Consider the following 19964-nt stretch of genomic DNA (forward strand, 5'->3'; position numbering starts at 1 on the left):
AATATTATTAAAAATTTAATTTTTTATGATTGTTAAGAAATATTAGAGAAAATTTGTATTAAAAATTAATAATTATAGAAATTTATTTATTGTTATTATTCATAATAAAATCAAATGAAATTTTAAAATGATTATTAAAACTTTTAAGAAATTAAATATTTTATTAATTAATTAATTTATCATAAAATTAGAAATCTGATACTGGTATTATATCAAGAAATTGTATTAAAAAATTGTTAATTATAGTTTATAAGTCCTTAAATATTTATAATAATAAGGTAAGAAAAAGTGAAAAATAATGTACGTAAATAAGTAAGCACCAAATATTTAAAATCTACAGCTGACATTACGAAATATTACTGAGAAATTGTGTTAAAAAATTGATAAGCATTTATTTATAATAACTATAAAATAACTTAATCACGAAGCATTACAGAGATATTATATTAAGAATATGATAATTATTGAAGTTCCAGCTCATTATTCTTGCCATACTTGTATTAGATTGTTATCAAATCTATTTACTAATTGAATTCAGGAAAATATTTTAACAATAAGACAAATGCATGTTCATTATTAGGTTCGTTTATTTAAATAATCTCTTATATACAAATGAATGACTATAAAATTTGCTATGTACATTAATAAAATGCTCTGTATCAGTCAGTCTTACAACAAATCACATTTCTTGTCACAACTAACAATAGACTATAAATAAATTAACATTATTGCCAAAAATTGCACATAAATCAGCAAATATACAATTGCATCGTCACAAGTCATCATCACATGATGACGTTCAAATTTGGAGCCGTCCGAAACGCCTGCGCGACGTCTGGGGCCGATGGCGGGAATCCGCGTTCCAAGTCTTGGACTTTTGCCGGAAGTGGCGGAGATCCGCTTCGTGTTCGGGGTGCAACATTTCCTTGTACGCGATCGGAATGCACATATTGGAGTAATGGTGGAAGAAGTTCTTGTAGCCGCCCTCCAATAAGTAGATTTCGGGGTAGTTCAGGGACGGGTAATCTTCGATGTTCCTGGTGCGGTCCTCCTTCCTTAAGTATCTGTATAGGTTTGGGCCGCGTTCGCTCGAGAACTCGCAGTGGAAGATGAGGATGTTCCTTTTGTTGGGGTGTTGTTCGGAGGCTTTGCCGTGGAGGAGCTCCAGGCAGCCCTCTTTGGTGTAGATGTTGACGGCGCCGTCGATGTGGCCGCCGTTGTACTCGTAGGGGTAACGGCAGTCGATTATTTTGAACGAGTTCACTGTGTGGCTGTATTCGCCTTTGATTAAGGCTGCCAATGTGTGGGGGGTGATGGCTCTGAGGTCCTGGTGTTTGCCGTTGGTGAGGGGCAGGCAGTGGGCCTTGCTGAAGTCCGCAATCAGATCGTTACTGTCTGATGATCTTTGCACTGCACTGATGATGGTTTCGTCGGTGGCCGAGAAAGCCCTCTTTAAAACTGGCACTACTGGAACGGCGGCTTCCTCGTCGTCGTCCAAGATTTTCGAACGTTTCACACTGATTTCGCTGAATGTCAACGGTTCGGACCTCTTCAAGGGACGGGCTTCGCTGAACAGACAGGAACGAACTTTGGTGGCCGTTGGGGTGGTTGATGTGAAGGGATTGTAGGAGACGGATCTGCGGAATTGTGGTCGGATTGCGAATTCTTCGTCGTCGTCTTGTTTTGGTTTGTTGATGAGGGGTCCTTCGAGCAGTTTTTCGAAACCTTCCGGCAATTCGTTGTGTTTTTCGTAAGGTTCGATATCAGAAAAGTCTTCCATGAAGTCATCGTCCATCGATGACATTGAACTAGATCCATAGGACAGGAATGATCCTCTGCTTGTTGAAGAGTAGGAGGTGAATTTAGCGGTGTCACAGCTTGTGTTGAATCCTGAGTCCACCGAGTTTGAGTCATGGTCCTCCAACGGTCGGTGAATGGAAGTGTGAGGAGACATGCACATTTGTGCAACTGGAGAGTTGCAGTCGTACATGGACAAGTCGTTCATTTTGGTTGGCGATTGGTTTTCCTTATCCCACATATTGATAACCGAAGTAAATAATATCCAATTACTTTTTAAGCATAAATAACTTTACTGACACTATGAGGCTAAGGGCAAGGTAGATGTTTACCTAACGAAGAGACCCTGTGAACTGATCACTAAACGGTGCGGATGTGGTATTTATAGGGATGGTTCCTCCCTACCACTGCGTTCAAGTCCACGACTTTTGACAACCCCGAAACGCCTATAAGCCCGCGGTTTTTCTTAACCCCCGGAGGTTTTCGGACGAAGTACGGTAGATGTGAATTATATTTAGACTTGGAAGGTTCTGTGTGGGATTTGGGTCTTATTTTAAGTTGTTCCTTTGATAAAAGTGTCAGTTTTTAAAGTGTTAAAATGCAGTTTTAAAGTTTCTTATTTTAACACAAGTACAAAGTACTGATAAATATTTATCTAAGTATAAGTACAAATTGATTTTATTTTACAATTTATATCCGAAATAACTGACCTAAGTTTTTAAGTACAGGTACAAATTTGTATATTCATTTAAGTCGTTTATTAATATTAATTTTCTATTCACTCCAAATAAGATTATGCTAAATTTTATTTAAACAAAATTATGATTGTAATTTTCTATTTTTTCTTAAATATTTTTCTTCTAACTTAAATTTATATTATAATAAATAAGATATATATTTTAAATACATTGATACTTATTCAAATATCAAATTTTTGATATTAAAAGTAGTTAAATTAAAATTAGTATTGTAATTATTCATTTTTTCTTAAAGATTCTTCGTGTAACTCAAATTTATATTTAAGTAAAATATATAATATATCTTAAATATGTTAATACTCATACAAATATCAATTTCTTGTTATTAAAAGTCGTTAATTGTAATTTTCCATTTTTTCTTAAATATTCTTCGTCTAACTAATAAATCTCTAAATATATTGATACTCATACAAATATCAAATTTTTGATATTAAAAGTATTTAAATTAAAATTAGGATTGTAATTTTCTATTTTTTCTTAAATATTCTTCGTCTAACTTAAATTTATATTGTCTAAATACCAAATTTTTGATATTAAAAGTAGTTAAATTTCCATGTTAATTATATATATATTTTTTTTAAATAATAATAACAATAATAATAATAACAACTTAAAACCTTTGAAAAGTGGCCTTTTTTCAAAAACTCCTAAATTCCAAAAAAAAAAAAAATTTAAAATTCAGGTATAAATTTCTGATGCAATAATTTTTCGAAATATTAATTTAATCTGCAGAGGTGCATTTAGGCAAAATTGTAATAAATCAAATTCTTCTATATTTAATCTTTTTTTTAATCATCATTCTTTTCGTGTAATTTATATTTATAATAAAATTCTAAATTTACAAAATTTACAAAAATATGTTAAAAAAATTAAATAAAATATATTATTAATTTAAATCTATGAAATTTAAAATAACCAATTAAATCTAAAAAATTCTAATAATAATAAAATATCAATTTAATTACACAAAATTTGAATATAATACATATGTTAGTTAATATAAAATTCATCAGTTTTATTATTTAATTAACTAAATATTAACTATTAATGTTAAAATTGAGAATTTAATAAAATACATATTTTTATATTTAATCTCATTTTTCTTACATCATATTTCATAAAAAAGTTGTTAATGAAGATTATTAATTTAAAAATATAATGTATAAAAAAATTGACAAATTATATTTAATTAAAATTGTTAAATCTATGAAATTTAAAATTTTAGCTTAAAATTTAAAAATAAATAATTAAATTTAAACACACTAAATAAAATTATTTATTTAGATTTATGAAATTTAAGACAAGCTTAAAAATTAAAAATAAAAAAATATATATTTAACCTCATTTTTTATATTAAATTTAATTTTTTATTTATTATAATAAAATGATTATATTGACTATATAATTTTTCATAAAATTTATAACCATTTAAATATACAAAAATATTAAAATTGTTAATTTAAAATTATAAAATTACTAATTAAATCAATTAACTAAAATAAAAACAAGATTGTTAATTACATCTGTGAAATTTAAAAAACTAAAAAGGATAAATTTAAATTAATATAATTATTTTAAATTTACAAAATTAAAAAAAATAAACTATTTTAAGTATAGAATTTATGAAAATTATTTTATATTTACATGTTCTTTTAAAAATAAGAACAATATATACCCATATTTTATAATTTTAAGTGTTAAATTTTTAAAAATATTAACAATTATAAAATTTTAATTTTATTTTGCCTATCGGCACATAGATGGGGCTCCACGACTAACTTTGTATGTCTAAATTTACTCACAAGATGTCAGTTAACTAGTATGTTCAAACTTACATAATTACATACAAGTTAGAAATTAAAATCGTGGGAAACTAAAGATGAACATTCTGAATTAATCAAAAATATATCCTGTTTCAAAAGAAAAAAAACTTTAATTAAATAAAAAATTCTAAATATATTAATTTTTAATAAATAACTTATTATCAAATTAAATTGTTTTTTTTTCTTACCTTTTTATTATAAAGTTTAGTTACATAAGGTGTTTAAAAATAAAAGATTAGGTTTTAAAAAATAATATAGTTTATTTCATAAATTAAAAATAATATACATATATCACTTTTATAAAATCTTATACAGTATTTAATTAATCAATATGCCCTGGATTATTCTATATCAGTCTGTCCTCACGTAGGACAAATCACATTATTTTTTTGTTTAAAAATTAACATAATTTTTTATAAATAAATATACAGTTGTTTGCCAGGGGGTTTCGAACACAAATGCACAAATACTGAATACTAAAAATTAAATAATTATAGAACATAAATATTTGCTTTAACAGATCAAACACAGTTTGATTTTTTTTTCGTAAAAGCAACATCACAAAATTATTGCATAATCATTGCACATAAAAAAAATAATATATAGAGGACTAAAATGTTTGCTTTTATAAATGTGGACTGTTAAAAAAAATAACAAAAAGAACTTTGGCGACTCAGCATTGCAAAAATGGCTCTGTTCATCTGATGATTTGAGCAATTATTACACTACACTATACAATATTACCATTAATAAAACCAATAATAAAACAAGACTATGTCTGTTCATGGTGTGCCAATGTGGCACATAATTTGTACAGTTCAAATCGATTCACGCACACACTCACTCCTCACACAAATTTGTACTTTAGCTTTAAATATATTGACATTTTAGACGTCAAGTCTGCCAAACCTTCTGCGGTTCAACTGCGGACGTGGGCGACTGTCCATGTTCCAAGTCTTGGACTTCTGTCGGAAATGGCGCAGATCGTGCTCGTGTTCCGGATGCAGCATCTCCTTGTAGGCAATCGGGATGCACATTTCGGAATAGTACTGGAAGAAATTTTTGTAGCCGCCCTCCAACAGGTAAATCTCGGGGTAGTTCAACGAGGGGTACTCCTGCTCGTTCCTGTGGCGGTCTTCCTTCCTTAAGTATCTGTATCTGTAACAAGGGGAGGACAATAATAAGCAAACAGTTCCCAGGTGTTTTTGTTTTTGGTTGTGACGATTGGGTTGGGTGGGTGAGTGGGATACTTACAGGTTGGGTCCACGTTCGCTGGAGAACTCGCAGTGGAAGACCAAGATGTGCCTCTTGTTGTGCTGCTGCTGGGCCACCGTGTTTTCGTTGAGCAGCTCCAAGCACTTGTCCTTGGTGTAGATGTTGATGGCGCCGTTGATGTGTCCGCCGTCGAACTCGTACGGGTAACGGCAGTCGATTATTTTGAAGGAGGCGATGCTGTGGTCGAACTCCCCCCGCATGAGGGCGGCCAGGGTGTGCGGCGTGATGGCTTTGAGGTCGCGGTGACGGCCGTTGGTCAGGGGCAGGCAGAAGCTCTTGCTGAAGTCGCCGATCAAGTCGTCCGTGTCGGCGGACCTTTGGACCGCACTCATGATGCTCTCCTCGGTGGCGGAGAAGGCGCGTTTTAATTGGGGGCGGAAGGGCACCTCGGGCACCGAAGCCTCGTCCTCGTCGTCCTCGAAGATCTTGGACTTTTTAACCACCACTTGGACCGTGGACGGGGGGTCGGGGCGTTTGAAGGGGCGGACGTCGTCGGTTTTGAAGAGGCAGGAGCGGATGCGCCGACTGTTTGGGGTGTCCCTGGTGGAGGGCTGGTGGGAGAAGGACCTCCGTAGGGGAGGTCTGGCGCAGAACTCCGTTTGGGTCTCGCACAGTTTGGGTTTGGTGATCAACGGGCCGTCCAACAGCTTCTCGAAGTCCTCCGGGAGGTTGCCGTGCTTCTCCAGGGGTTCGACGTCGGAGAAGTCCTCCAAGAACTCGTCCTCCATGGAGCCCATGGAGTTGGAGCCGAAGGACTGGAAGGAGCCCCTGCTGGGTGAGGTGTAGGACATGTACTTGGTGACATGATCACTTTGAAAACTGGCACTGTAACCGGAGTCCTGGGAGTTTGAGTCGTGGTCCTCCAAGGGGCGGCGTATTATGTTGTGGGTGCAGTGCGATGGTGAGCTGCAAATCGGCGCAATTCTCGGACTATTGTTCTCGTACATGGACATGTCGTCCATCTTCGAAGGGGACTGGAGATTTTCCTTGTCCATCATCGAGCCGTATCGCCTAGCCCTGCAAATGAAACGGACCGTTTTAGTTAATGGATTTTATCTCCGCCGAATGGGAGAGATAGTGTGGATGGCCATGTAGATTTATCATCCAACTCGGGCACCGAAACTCGTTTTATGATGTTGTTTCGCGCCAATATTGCTAATTTGTAAACACACCTCGGAGCAATTCCGCTTAACCTATGTACTCTGTAGTAGCCAGTAGCCAGTAGCCGCACAACTGACCGAAATTATTTTTATTGTTGTTTATACGGACAATTCGAAATTGATTCAAATCAAAAAAAGCCGAATAAAAACTAGCCAAAAGTATACAGTATTTACCTCGAGCCGAAGCAAGATGTGCACGTGCCGTTGTTGATCGTGATGGGATCCCACATTATGCACGGTCCGTACGTAGGTACGTAGAATTATCCAATACGGGGGCGAGTTTAATAGAACATACGAAGGAATGAATCGTTTCGTCAGAGTCGGTCGGACACACGTAACTAGAGCGAGCTGCGAGCTGCTTGCACCACGAGCGAGCGCTGTGAACTGATCATCAACCGTCCGATCCGCCGTATATAAAGAACGTGCAGTCGACGGCTGCAGAGGTGGGGGAGCCAACCCTAAGCCGAAAGGGATGGGCCCTTATCCACGAGCGCTGCTGCTGCAAACCGAATTCAATTTGTATTTTTACTGTTTACTTACTTCACTTGACGTGCTGGAGGAGTGATGAAATTTTTTTCATTTTCGTTGTTAATATCTTGCGTTGTTAATGAAATTTTAGATTTAGGCTTTATTTATTCATTTATTGTCAATTTTAACAAATTATTATATATTGTTTTAATTGCTTTATTAATATGGTTATTTGAAATTTAATTCTTAATTTTGTTGATGGCGATAACATTAGGCACGTAGTGCTTCCTTTTGTGATAACTCTGTTTTGTTATTAAGGCGATTTGAGTTCAAAAAAACAATTCAAATTATATTAATTTAAAAACAAATTAAATAAAATTTAAATGCATTTAAGTCGTAATTTTTTCATATATTCATTTATTGTCAATTTGAAATAACAAAAATAACAAAAATCAAAAATTATATTAATTTAAAAATAAATTAAATAAAATTTAAATGCATTCATATAAGGTAAAAAGATATAATAAATAAAATAATTTATAAATTATACAATAATAATTATATAATTTCTAAATTCTATTATATGTAAATAAAAAAATTAACAAATTGTTGTTAGAACTATGGAATAGTTTAACAAATACCAAATATTAATTTAAATCATAAAATCAAATTATTAAAACTAAGAGTAAATTCAGTTCATTTATTTATTTATTTTTTTAACTGTATCTACGTAAAGTGTATCAAATTATTGTCCCTGAAGGCATTTAAACCAAATTTTTATTTATAAACTAATAGAAATATATTTTATTATTATTTATTAATATTTCTATAGTTTATAAAATACCATAGAATATAAATTTAAACTTATTTGGAAAGATCAAATGTAAAATCAGTTAATTTAACTGAATATATATTTAGTTTTTCATTTCAAGGAAATAAAATCTTTAAATCACTAAATTTTAACTGTATCTACGTAAAATTTGTCACATTATTGACAGTGAAGGCATTTAAATCCTAATTTTAGTTATAAACTAATAGAATTATATTTTATTATTATTTATTAATATTTTACAGTTCACAAAATACGACAAAATATTAATTTAAACTTGTATAATAAACTGAGAGTAAAATCAGTTAATTTAATTGAATATATATTTAGTTTTTCTTTTTTGAGGAAATAAAAAATCTTTGAATCATTAAATTTTAACTGTATCTACGTAAAATTTGTCACATTATTGACAGTGAAGGCATTTAAATCCTAATTTTAGTTATAAACTAATAGAATTATATTTTATTATTATTTATTAATATTTTACAGTTCACAAAATACGACAAAATATTAATTTAAACTTGTATAATTGAATTGACAAAACTGAGAGTAAAATCAGTTAATTTAATTGAATATATATTTAGTTTTTCTTTTTTGAGGAAATAAAAAATCTTTGAATCATTAAATTTTAACTGTATCTACGTAAAATTTGTCACATTATTGACAGTGAAGGCATTTAAATCCTAATTTTAGTTATAAACTAATAGAATTATATTTTATTATTATTTATTAATATTTTATAGCTCACAAAATACCACAGAATATTAATTTAAACTTGTATAATTGAATTGGCAAAACTAAGAGTAAAATCAGTTGATTTAATTGAATATATATTTTGTTTTTCTTTTTTAAAGAAATAAAATCTTTGAATCACTAAATTTTAACTGTATCTACGTAAAATTTGTCAAATTATTGACAGTGAAGGCATTTAAATCCTAATTTTAGTTATAAACTAATAGAATTATATTTTATTATTATTTATTAATATTTTATAGTTCACAAAATACCACAGAATATTAATTCAAACTTGTATAATTAAATTGGTAATACTAAGAGTAAAATCAGTTGATTTAATTGAATATATATTTTGTTTTTCTTTTTTTAAGGAAATAAAATCTTTGAATCACTAAAATTTTATCTGTATCTACATAAAGTGTATCAGATTATTGTCCCTGAAGGCATTTAAACCCAATATTAATTATAAACTAATAGAATTATATTTTATTATTATTCATTAATAAATTTTAATTGTATCTACGTAAAATATATCAGATTATTATCAGTGAAGGCATTTAAATCTTATTTTTCGTTATAAACTATTAGAATTATATTTTATTATTATTTATTAATATTTTATAGTTTATAAAATACCACAGAATATTAATTTAAACTTGTACATTTGAATTGGTAAAATTAAGAGTAAAATCAGTTAATTTAGTTGAATATATATTTAATTTTTCATTTTAAGGGAATAAAATCTTTGAATCAGTAAATTTTTATCACATTAATGTTAGTGAGACGTTAAAATTTTACTAATAAAGTTATATTTTTTTAATAATAAATAAAATTAAAAAATTAATATATTAATAAGCTGAATTTATGTGATGGAAATTTTTTGACAATTTTTTTTTTTTTTTTTTTGATATTCGTGATGATTTTAATTAGTTCTGTTGATTATAAATAATCACGTCTATTCCAATAGAGAAAAATCGTTTTATTAAAATCGCTACATGAAATTATGCCAATTATGCTGATAAGATGTTAAGCACGACGTGCTTCCTTTTGTGATAACTTTGTTTTGTCATTAAGGCGATTCGAGTTTAAAGAACAATTAATACTATTAATTCTGACCCCATTACTACAATTATCTAATGCGTATTTTGCAACAAATTGATATTCGATAAATTAAAAAAATTCACAGCAACACACACACACACAATCTATAAATAAATAAATTAAAGCATGAGCGCAAACAGTTTCTTAGAAAAACTAGTCTACAAACAGATCTCATGGGAAATCGGATTTGAAAGCACGAAATGTGCATCTTTGCAAATACTTATCACCTGCTCTCATATTGTCCTATTTGCCGTAATTATTTAACAACAAACAACGTAATGCACAACTTTCGGCGTATCGGGATGCAAAACTGTGTAATTTATGCGGTTTTTTCGGGGATTAACAGCACGTTGTACTTGCTACAAAGTAAGGCACGTCGCTAATTGATGGTTGCAAAAAGGGCCGTGAGAAGTTTTCGGTAATACACAAGTTTTGTGTATATTTTCGCATATGTACTTAGAAACTTGTTCGCTTGAAAGCTGCCAAAATCTCACGACGTGTCTTTTATTATTTATTTATTTATTTTTTTTTTTTTTGAAATTCATTTCTGTAGACCGGATCATGTATTATTTAGTCTACGCAGCACTATTAGAGACTTTTAATTAGCGTCGACACTTTTGACGTTAGCCAAAATAATAACAACAAAGTTTTAATTATTTTGTAGGGAATAATTTTATTCGTGCGGCGGCATTCATTGAGGCTCGTAAGTCGTAATGCTGCTGATATCGGTGTTTACCGCTTTGGCGGTCCGACTCTGTTGTAAAAGGAACTTTGATATACGAGCGGCGGCGAAAAAGTTGTGGGCTGTTTTATGTTTAACGGTAAAATTTGGCGTAATGACATTTTTTTGATTTTGGATCACTTTTATGTTGATATTTGAGTCATTATGAAAATACAAATGTTGGAAAAAGTGGATGAAATCATAGTCAAAACAATATTTTTGTAAATCATGAATAAAAATGTGTGTTATTAATATATTTAAAATGTATTACTTAAATAATAATAAATATATAGCAGTGGACATTATTATAGCAACTTTTTAAAATATTTTAGCCATAACTTTTGTATTTAATGTCAACTGTTAAAATAATATTAATTTATTATTGTCCTTTTATCCAATATAATAAAAAATATTACATTCTTATTCTATAAATTGATACATATATTCTTCTAAATTGAGGTAAACATAAATATGGCAACTTTACTTTAATCTTGTATAATTATTAATAATAATTAATTTAGTTGAATATATATTTATTTTTTCATTTTAAGGAAATAAAATCTTTAAATCACTAAAATTTTAACTGAATCTACGTAAAATTTATCAGAATATTGTCAGTGAAGGTATTTCAATCCTTAGTTTTACATTTTAAGGAAATAAAATCTTTGAATCGACAAAATTTTGACTGTATCTACGTAAAATTTATCAGATTATTGTCAGTGAAGGTATTTAAATCTTACTTTTAGTTATAAACTAATAGAATTATATTTTATTATTATTTATTAATATTTTATAGTTCACCAAATACCACAGAATATTAATTTAAACTTAATTGAATTGACAAAACTAAGAGTAAAATCAGTTGATTTAATTGAATATATATTTTGTTTTTCTTTTTTAAAGAAATAAAATCTTTGAATCACTAAATTTTAACTGTATCTACGTAAAATTTGTCAGATTATTGACAGTGAAGGCATTTAAATCCTAATTTTAGTTATAAACTAATATAATTATATTTTATTATTATTTATTAATATTTTATAGTTCACAAAATACCACAGAATATTAATTTAAACTTGTATAATTGAATTTGTAAAACAAAGAATAAAATCAGTTAATCACTAAAATTTTAACTGTTTCTACGTAAAATTTATCAGAGTCAGGGAAGGCATTTAAATCTTACATTTCGTTATAAACTATTAGAAATTATATTTTATTATTATTTATAAATATTTTATAGTTAATAAAATACAACAAACAGAAATTTAATTTAAATGTGTATAATTGAATTGGCAAAACTAAGATTAAAATCAGTTAATTTAGTTGAATATACATTTAATTTTTAATTTTAAGGAAATAAAATCTTTGAATCACTAAAATTTTAACTGTATCAAATTATTGTCCCTAAAGGCATTTAAACTCAATTTAAGTTATTATTTACTTTACAAGTTTATAAATAAATATCAATAAATTAATTGTCAGAAAATTTTAGCAAAATTAGGAGCTTTATAAAATGAATGAATAGAATTTTTTATGAATAATAAATAAAGAAATGGATCATTTTTAAATTTCATATATTTATTATTGTTCACACACTAAAATAAACTTTTTATATTGTTTATAGTGACCTACCTATTAGTTTTAGTAGTAAATTAGCAACAGATTTCCTAGAAATATTCAGTGTTTACTTAAAAAGTCTCAATTTTCAAATTGATAATAATAATTCAAACTAATAAATAAGTGAATAATAAATAAAATATTTACAATAGAATTTAAGTAAGATTGAAAAGTTTATAAATATGAATGAATAACATTTTTATCAAATAAAGAACGTATCTTTATTTACACAAATGACCAAATTTTAAGATAACTATTATTATATGTTTATGTATATTATATACTTTATGGTATGTGTGAACCATGGTAAACTTATTTGTTCTTCACATTCTAAAGTATGCATGATATTTTCTTGCATTTTATTACTAGTGAATTAAATTACAAACTGAATTCCAAGAAATATTCTTTATTTGTTTAAATGTCAAAACTTTGTGTTAGTTGTTAATTATATGATAAAAACGACATTTTTAAATTTTAAAGCGAATTAATACACGAAAATAAATTATCTACGTTTATGAATAAAATATCTGCAGTAGAATTTAGAGAGGATTTGAAGTATATTCGAATATATTGTCTTAATTGTACTGTAAATATTTTATGTATAAACTTACAATTAATTTTAAGTTTGATTTCTCTGATATTTGGATAAAAAATTCATTTTAATAAACTTCACAATGTTGTCTATATTCTACTGTAAATATTTTATTTACAAACTTAGACACTTTATTTTCTTATATTAATTTACTTTAAAATTTAAGTTTTAAATCGAAATATCTTTTTTTAATTCAAAATTAATAGATATAAGAATTATTTCTTGAAGTTCATTCAGTGTCTTAATGAAAACTTAATTAAATTAAAATTATTTAACTTTGTAAATAAAATATTTACAGTATAATTTAGACAGGATTGTGAAATTTACAAAAAATAAATTATTATATGTGGTAATTTTCTTCATTTTATAGTTAGTAAGTAAATTAGAAACTGACCTTCAAGAAATATTCTTAATTTGTACAAATTATATTTTATTTTTATTTTATCCGTTAATTAAATGATTAAATTTAATGTTAACCATTAATTTCGTGAAAAGTAGACATTTTAACACTTTGAGTACCAAAATAGTACCAAACGGTTTATTAATTTTGGCAAGATTGTAAAATTCCTAAAAATGAATGAATAGAATTTTTATCGAAGATAAACACAGCAAAGGAACAATTTGAAATTTTTATTGTTTGCTCTTCACATACTAAAGCATACATTGTAACTTATGCAATATTTGAAGCCATGTAAATAAGATTTGTTTAAGACACGTACTTTAAAGGGATATTTAAATTAATACTTGTGGAAGTACAATGCTCTAATAGGCAAATATTTGACAAAAACTGTTGTTTAACGACTGTTCTGTGGATGTTGGTCGGAATTCTAGGTAAAATTTTCGGCTATTCGGTCATTAAAATTCGCCTTCAGCGAAAAGACAGTCAGTCCCCCCGGGTACCACTGCAATTAGGAAAAGGTTGTGAATATAGTAGTAAGCAATACAATTTTCTAAGCTGAAGCCTCAAACGGCCGCATACGGCAATCAAGCCTTCAACAAACAATAAACATTTGTAACGCGTTTCAGTGCCCGGCCGACAAACAGAAACAAAACCGTACCGATAATTCCACAGCGGAGCGTGTCTTTAACCCAAGCACCGCAGTCGTAACTCTCTGCCGGACGCAAAACGCAACGAAACTCAACATCTATCGGCCAAAGTGTAACATTTTCGAAATTAAAAGGCCAAAAGTAACAGCGGGGCCGTTAAAAAATGCGATTGAATCAAAACTGGACGACGGGGTTTACGTGGGCCACACACAATAAGGAATTATGATTAAACGAAATGACAGATCAGCTGTGGATGTGGATGGCTGCGAGGCTGAGAATTGTGAAAATGCGCCCGACTTACAGCTGACAAACAAGCGAGCAAACGGGTCTGGTTCGGGCGGCAAAAAATGCCCGTGCACACAAGCAAATTCATTCAGACGAAAATGCAAATGTCCCTTGTTTCGTTTCATATTTGATATTTTTATCGGCTTATCTCTATGGATTTATTTCAATAATCCATTGACAATCCATTCTAAATTACATCCATCATTGTTTTATGTTTTGATGCAGCTGATTTAAGGTGTTTTTGGTGAGTTGTGAGTACTTTTGATTTTAGAGGTAAATCGACATTTTTCCCTCAAACATGTATAATATTTTTGATAACGGACCTTTTCATTTAACAGTGCATACAAAAATTATTATTTCTTCTCTAAAATTAATTAATTAATTTGAATAATAATTTGGTCAATACTAAGTAGTAAATATATAATATTTTTTAAATATCAAAAATTTACTTCCAAAGGGTAATTAAATGATAAATGTCATTTTAACACAAAATTTCACATTTTAGAATAAATAAATACAACAAAACAAATAATCTGCGTTTATATTATAAATAAAATATTTTCAGTCCAATTTGGACACCGTTGTTAAATTTATAAAAATGAATGAATAACATTTTCATTCGATTATAAAAATAGAAAAATTAAAAAATCTAAAACTTATTATTTGCTCTTCACTGTGAAGACACAGCTACTGAACTAAATTAGAAATAAAACTTCAAGAAGTATTCTTTAATTGCTCGAATATTAAAATTTTACGTTAACTCTTAATTATATCATAAAAAGCACACTTTAATATAAAAAAAATTGATTTTAAAGTAAAATCATACAAGAAAATGAAGCAACTAAGTTTATAAATAAAATATTTACAGTAGAACTTATTCAACATTGTGAAGTTTACTAAAATGAATGAATAAATGTTTTATTTGAATATAAAAGCAAATAAATGAAACAACTTAAAACTTCAATTATTCACTCTTCACGTATTAAATTAGGAACTGAACTTTATTTGCTCAAATGATTATCTTAACTATTAATTATATCATAAAAGGCACATTTTAATATAAAAATCTTATTTTTAAGCAAACTGATACAAGAAAATAAATAAATTATATATCTTTATAAATAATTACAGTAGAATTTAGACAGAAAATTGAGAAAAATTAAAAATTGAATTATTTGCCCTTCATTTACTAAAGTATATTATGATTTTGTGTATTTTATAACTACTGAATTAAATTAGAAATCGAAATTCAACAAATTTTCCTATTTTGTCAAATATTAAAATTTGATTATATGATAAAAAAGATATTTCAATATAAAATTTTTAAAGTTTAAAGTAAATTACAAGAAAATCTAGCTTTATAAATATAACAATGAGGAATTTATAAATTAAATTTTCATTTGAACATAAAAACAATACAAATTTATTAATATATTAAGAACTCATTTGGTTACATTTAATTTCATTTTTTTTTTAATTACTAAAATATCAAAAAATAAATTATCTATCTTTATAAATATAACAATGAGGAGTTTATAAAAATTTATAAATTAAATTTTCACTTGAACATAAAAACGATACAAATTTATTAATATTTTAACAACCCATTTGGTTACATTTAATTTCATTTTTTTTAATTACTAAAATACCAAAAAATAAATTATCTAACTTTATAAATATAACAATGAGGAGTTTACAAAAATTTATAAATTAAATTTTTATTTGAACATAAAAACAATACAAATTTATTAATATATTAACAACCCATTTGGTTACATTTAATTTCATTTTTTTTAATAACTAGAATACCAAAAAATAAATTATCTAACTTTATAAATATAACAATGAGGAGTTTACAAAAATTTATAAATTAAATTTTTATTTGAACATAAAAACAATACAAATTTATTAATATATTAACAACCCATTTGGTTACATTTAATTTCATTTTTTTAATTACAAAAATACCAAAAAATAAATTATCTAGTTTTATAAATATAACAATGACGAGTTTACAAAAATTTATAAATTAAATTTTCATTTGAACATAAAAACGATACAAATTTATTAATATATTAACAACCCATTTGGTTACATTTAATTTAATTTTTTTAATTACTAAAATACCAAAAAATAAATTATCTAACTTTATAAATATAACAATGAGGAGTTTACAAAAATATATAAATTAAATTTCCATTTGAATATTAAAACGATACAAATTTATTAATATATTAACAACCCATTTGTTGGCAATTAATTTCATTTTTTTTAATTACTAGAATACTAGAAAATAAATTATCTAACTTTATAAATATAACAATGAGGAGTTTACAAAAATTTATAAATTAAATTTTCATTTGAACATAAAAACAATACAAATTTATTAATATATTAACAACCTATTTGGTGACATTTAATTTCATTTTTTTTAATTACTAGGATATTAAAAAATAAATTATCTAACTTTATAAATATAACAATGAGGAGTTTACAAAAATTGATAAATTAAATTTTCATTTGAACATAAAAACAATACAAATTTATTAATATATTAACAACCTATTTGGTGACATTTAATTTCATTTTTTTTAATTACTAGAATATTAAAAAATAAATTATCTAACTTTATAAATATAACAATGAGGAGTTTACAAAAATTGATAAATTAAATTTTCATTTGAACATAAAAACAATACAAATTTATTAATATAACAACCTATTTGGTGACATTTAATTTCATTTTTTTAATTACTAGAATATTAAAAAATAAATTATCCAACTTTATAAATATGACAATGAGGAGTTTACAAAAATTTATAAATTAAATTTTTATTTGAACATAAAAACAATAAAAATTTATTAATATATTAACAACCTATTTGGTGACATTTAATTTCATTTTTTTTTAATTACTAGAATATTAAAAAATAAATTATCTAACTTTATAAATATAACAATGAGGAGTTTACAAAAATTGATAAATTAAATTTTCATTTGAAAATAAAAACAATACAAATTTATTAATATATTAACAATCTATTTGGTGACATTTAATTTCATTTTTTTTAATTACTAGAATATTAAAAAATAAATTATCTAACTTTATAAATATAACAATGAGGAGTTTATAAAAATTTATAAATTAAATTTTCATTTGAACATAAAAACAATACAATACAATTTATTAATATATTAACACCCATTTGGTGACATTTAATTTCATTTTTTTTTTTGTCATTTGAAAGGAAATATTAATGATAAAAGAAAACATGTTTTCGGTTGTAGTCAAAAAACGTAAGTAAATAACACATATTGATTCGAGATTTTTATCTGCGTTCAGGGAATCAACGATACGAAAAGGCGGGCAAAACGTTAGACGTTAATTTTAGCGCCAGTGGAAATCACAAAGCGAAACATACTACTCGGGGGTAGTTAAAAATCATTCAACCCCGTGGACTGTTGTTGTGCCTTAGCACGTGCTATTCCTTGGCATGCACCCCTTTCTTATGATCTAGCGTAGAAAGACTTACACGCCATGAGCTAATATAATGTAAATAGGAATATTTGAATAATGCATCCCGTTATTATCTATGAATCGTCGTTTGAATGGAGTATGTAGATGAATTTCCTATTCAGGGTGATGTACGTTGCAAAGCGGACTTTTATCTCCTTCCAACTGCGCCACTTTTCCTTCCTTCCATCACACTTATTTATGATAACGTTACGTTAAAATGTGATCGAAAATACACGTAAGGCACAAAGAAATCAATTTCTGTTTACGATTCCTGTCTGACACGTTTGAAATGGGTTAGGCGCCACTTTTGGCTATTCAAAGTGGATTTTTACTGATTGTGACTGGTCCATGTATCGTTCCATTTTACACCTGATTTTGCTTATTATGCCAGTTCAAGTGATGCACTTTGTTGTGACTGTCCGGGACTGTTATATTCTTTAAATTTTTGTCACTTAACAAACCGTCATTGTCTTGATGTTTCCTGTTGTCCGTTCACAATGGAGCCCATTTTCATTTTAATTTCAGAGATGTCAGAGTTTGAATTAGGGCCGAAAACAGTGGAACAAACCTTGAAATTTAAATATTTTAAAAGTATGGTCAGAGTATTTCTTAACGTGGATTTTCGACCTTCTCGATGGGGAGTATTAAGTCGTAATACGTTTCAACGCGCATGGTTGCCTTTGTGGCTTGGCGCACAATACTGCAGGCAATATATCAGAAAGTTAATCTCCTTTTCTCGCCGAAAAATCCACAGAGAATACTTAATTCTCTAATGTCTTTCCTTTTTGATGCTTCTTAATCGATTTCGGTAGTTCCAGATTACGTAACGAACCTAAAAGAAAATCTGACAAATTAAGACACCAAAATTTAACGAAGCGAACTGATTTGATTAAGAAGAACAATAATTAATGGACCTAGTAGTCTGACAAGATTAATTAAACCTTAACAAATGGCTGAAACTTTTGAAAACTATTAAATTCGTTCTGTAAAGATACCTATATATAAATTTAAACGTCATTTTACTGACTTCAACGAAGCTAACAAAAGAAAAACGAATTCACTTGATTTTTTATGATGACTACTGATTATTATGAAATATAAAAGGTGCAATTATTGATGATTAATTGAACTTCGATAAATAATTATTGGTTGTTGAAACTATAATATTAATAATTTAATATAAATTTAGATGTCAATTTATTGATTTCAAAGAACATGACGGAGAAGATGAAATAATTTGATGATGTATGAGAACAAGTGGTTATTAATGAAGATGAATAATTGATTTAGTTCTTGATAGTTTTGACAATTTTAAGATTTTTTAAAACAGTAAGAATAACAAGTAATAAAAAGTTATTATAATTAAATTAAGATGTCACTTTATTGATTTCAGTGAAGATAAAAAAATTCTTGAATTCTGTATGATGACAAATGATTACTAATGAAGAAATATGAAATTGAATCCTGTATAAACCCTTTAACAAGAATAATAAAGTCATTTTAATATAAATTTAAATACCATTTTATAGACTCAAAAAAATTATAAAGATATAACAAAATTCTTTGATTTTGTATGGTCAGCTGATTATTGATAAAGAAATATGTAAAAATGGTCCAGTTTTTGATGATTTTGAAAATTCTGTAGAAATATTGGCAGTTGAAACTTTTCAAATCTATAGAATTGATTTATAAGAATAATATTTTTTTATGATAAAACAGATTTATCATGAAGAAATACGTATATCTGAACCAGTCCTTGATGTATTTGAGACTTCTGATAAGAGGAATTGAACCAAGACCAATAAATATTGGCAGTTGAAACATTTCATTTACAAGAATTATATAAATTTAAATACCATTTTATTGACTAAAAAAATCATATGACGAAATTCTTTGATTTTGTCTGGCAACAATTGATGAATAATTAAGAAATATGTATAATTGGTCCAGTTCTTGATGGTTTTGAGAATTCTGTTGGGAGGAATTGAACTTAAATCAATAAATATTGGCAGTTGAAACTTTTCAAAACTGTAGAATTGATTTATGAGAATAATAAATTTTAATAATGATTTTTTTATGATAAAACAGATTTATCATGAAGAAATACGTATAACTGAACCAGTCCTTGATGTTTTTGAGACTTCTGATAAAAGGAATTGAACCAAGATCAATAAATATTGGCAGTTGAAATATTTCAAAACTGTAGAATTCATTTACAAGAATAATAAAGTCATTTTAA

General features: G+C 27.5%; 2 protein-coding genes across 3 annotated transcripts; both read right to left on the reverse strand.

The window, feature by feature from the left end:
* Nucleotides 1–595: 595 nt before the first annotated feature.
* LOC109608337 (M-phase inducer phosphatase) lies at nt 596–2111 on the reverse strand. The gene has a single exon (XM_020024757.1). It carries the CDS (start codon nt 2036–2038, stop codon nt 800–802), a length of 1239 nt encoding a protein of 412 aa, XP_019880316.1. The 5' UTR covers nt 2039–2111; the 3' UTR covers nt 596–799.
* A 2507-nt stretch (nt 2112–4618) lies between these two features.
* On the reverse strand, nt 4619–7165 carry LOC109608336 (M-phase inducer phosphatase-like). 2 transcript variants are annotated; one of them, XM_020024756.2, is made up of 3 exons: nt 6988–7165; nt 5633–6670; nt 4619–5536 (listed from the first exon to the last, which is right to left on the reverse strand). In XM_020024756.2, the coding sequence occupies exons 1-3, from the start codon at nt 7041–7043 to the stop codon at nt 5266–5268; spliced, it is 1365 nt and encodes a 454-aa protein (XP_019880315.2). In that variant the 5' UTR covers nt 7044–7165; the 3' UTR covers nt 4619–5265. The 2 variants fall into 2 exon arrangements, with proteins under 2 accessions (XP_019880315.2, XP_049823164.1); XM_049967207.1 differs by lacking the exon at nt 6988–7165 and adding an exon at nt 6826–6908.
* Between the last annotated feature and the right edge of the window lie 12799 nt (nt 7166–19964).

This window comes from Aethina tumida, chromosome 1, assembly GCF_024364675.1.
Source record: "Aethina tumida isolate Nest 87 chromosome 1, icAetTumi1.1, whole genome shotgun sequence".
In the NCBI taxonomy this organism is placed as follows: domain Eukaryota; kingdom Metazoa; phylum Arthropoda; class Insecta; order Coleoptera; family Nitidulidae; genus Aethina; species Aethina tumida.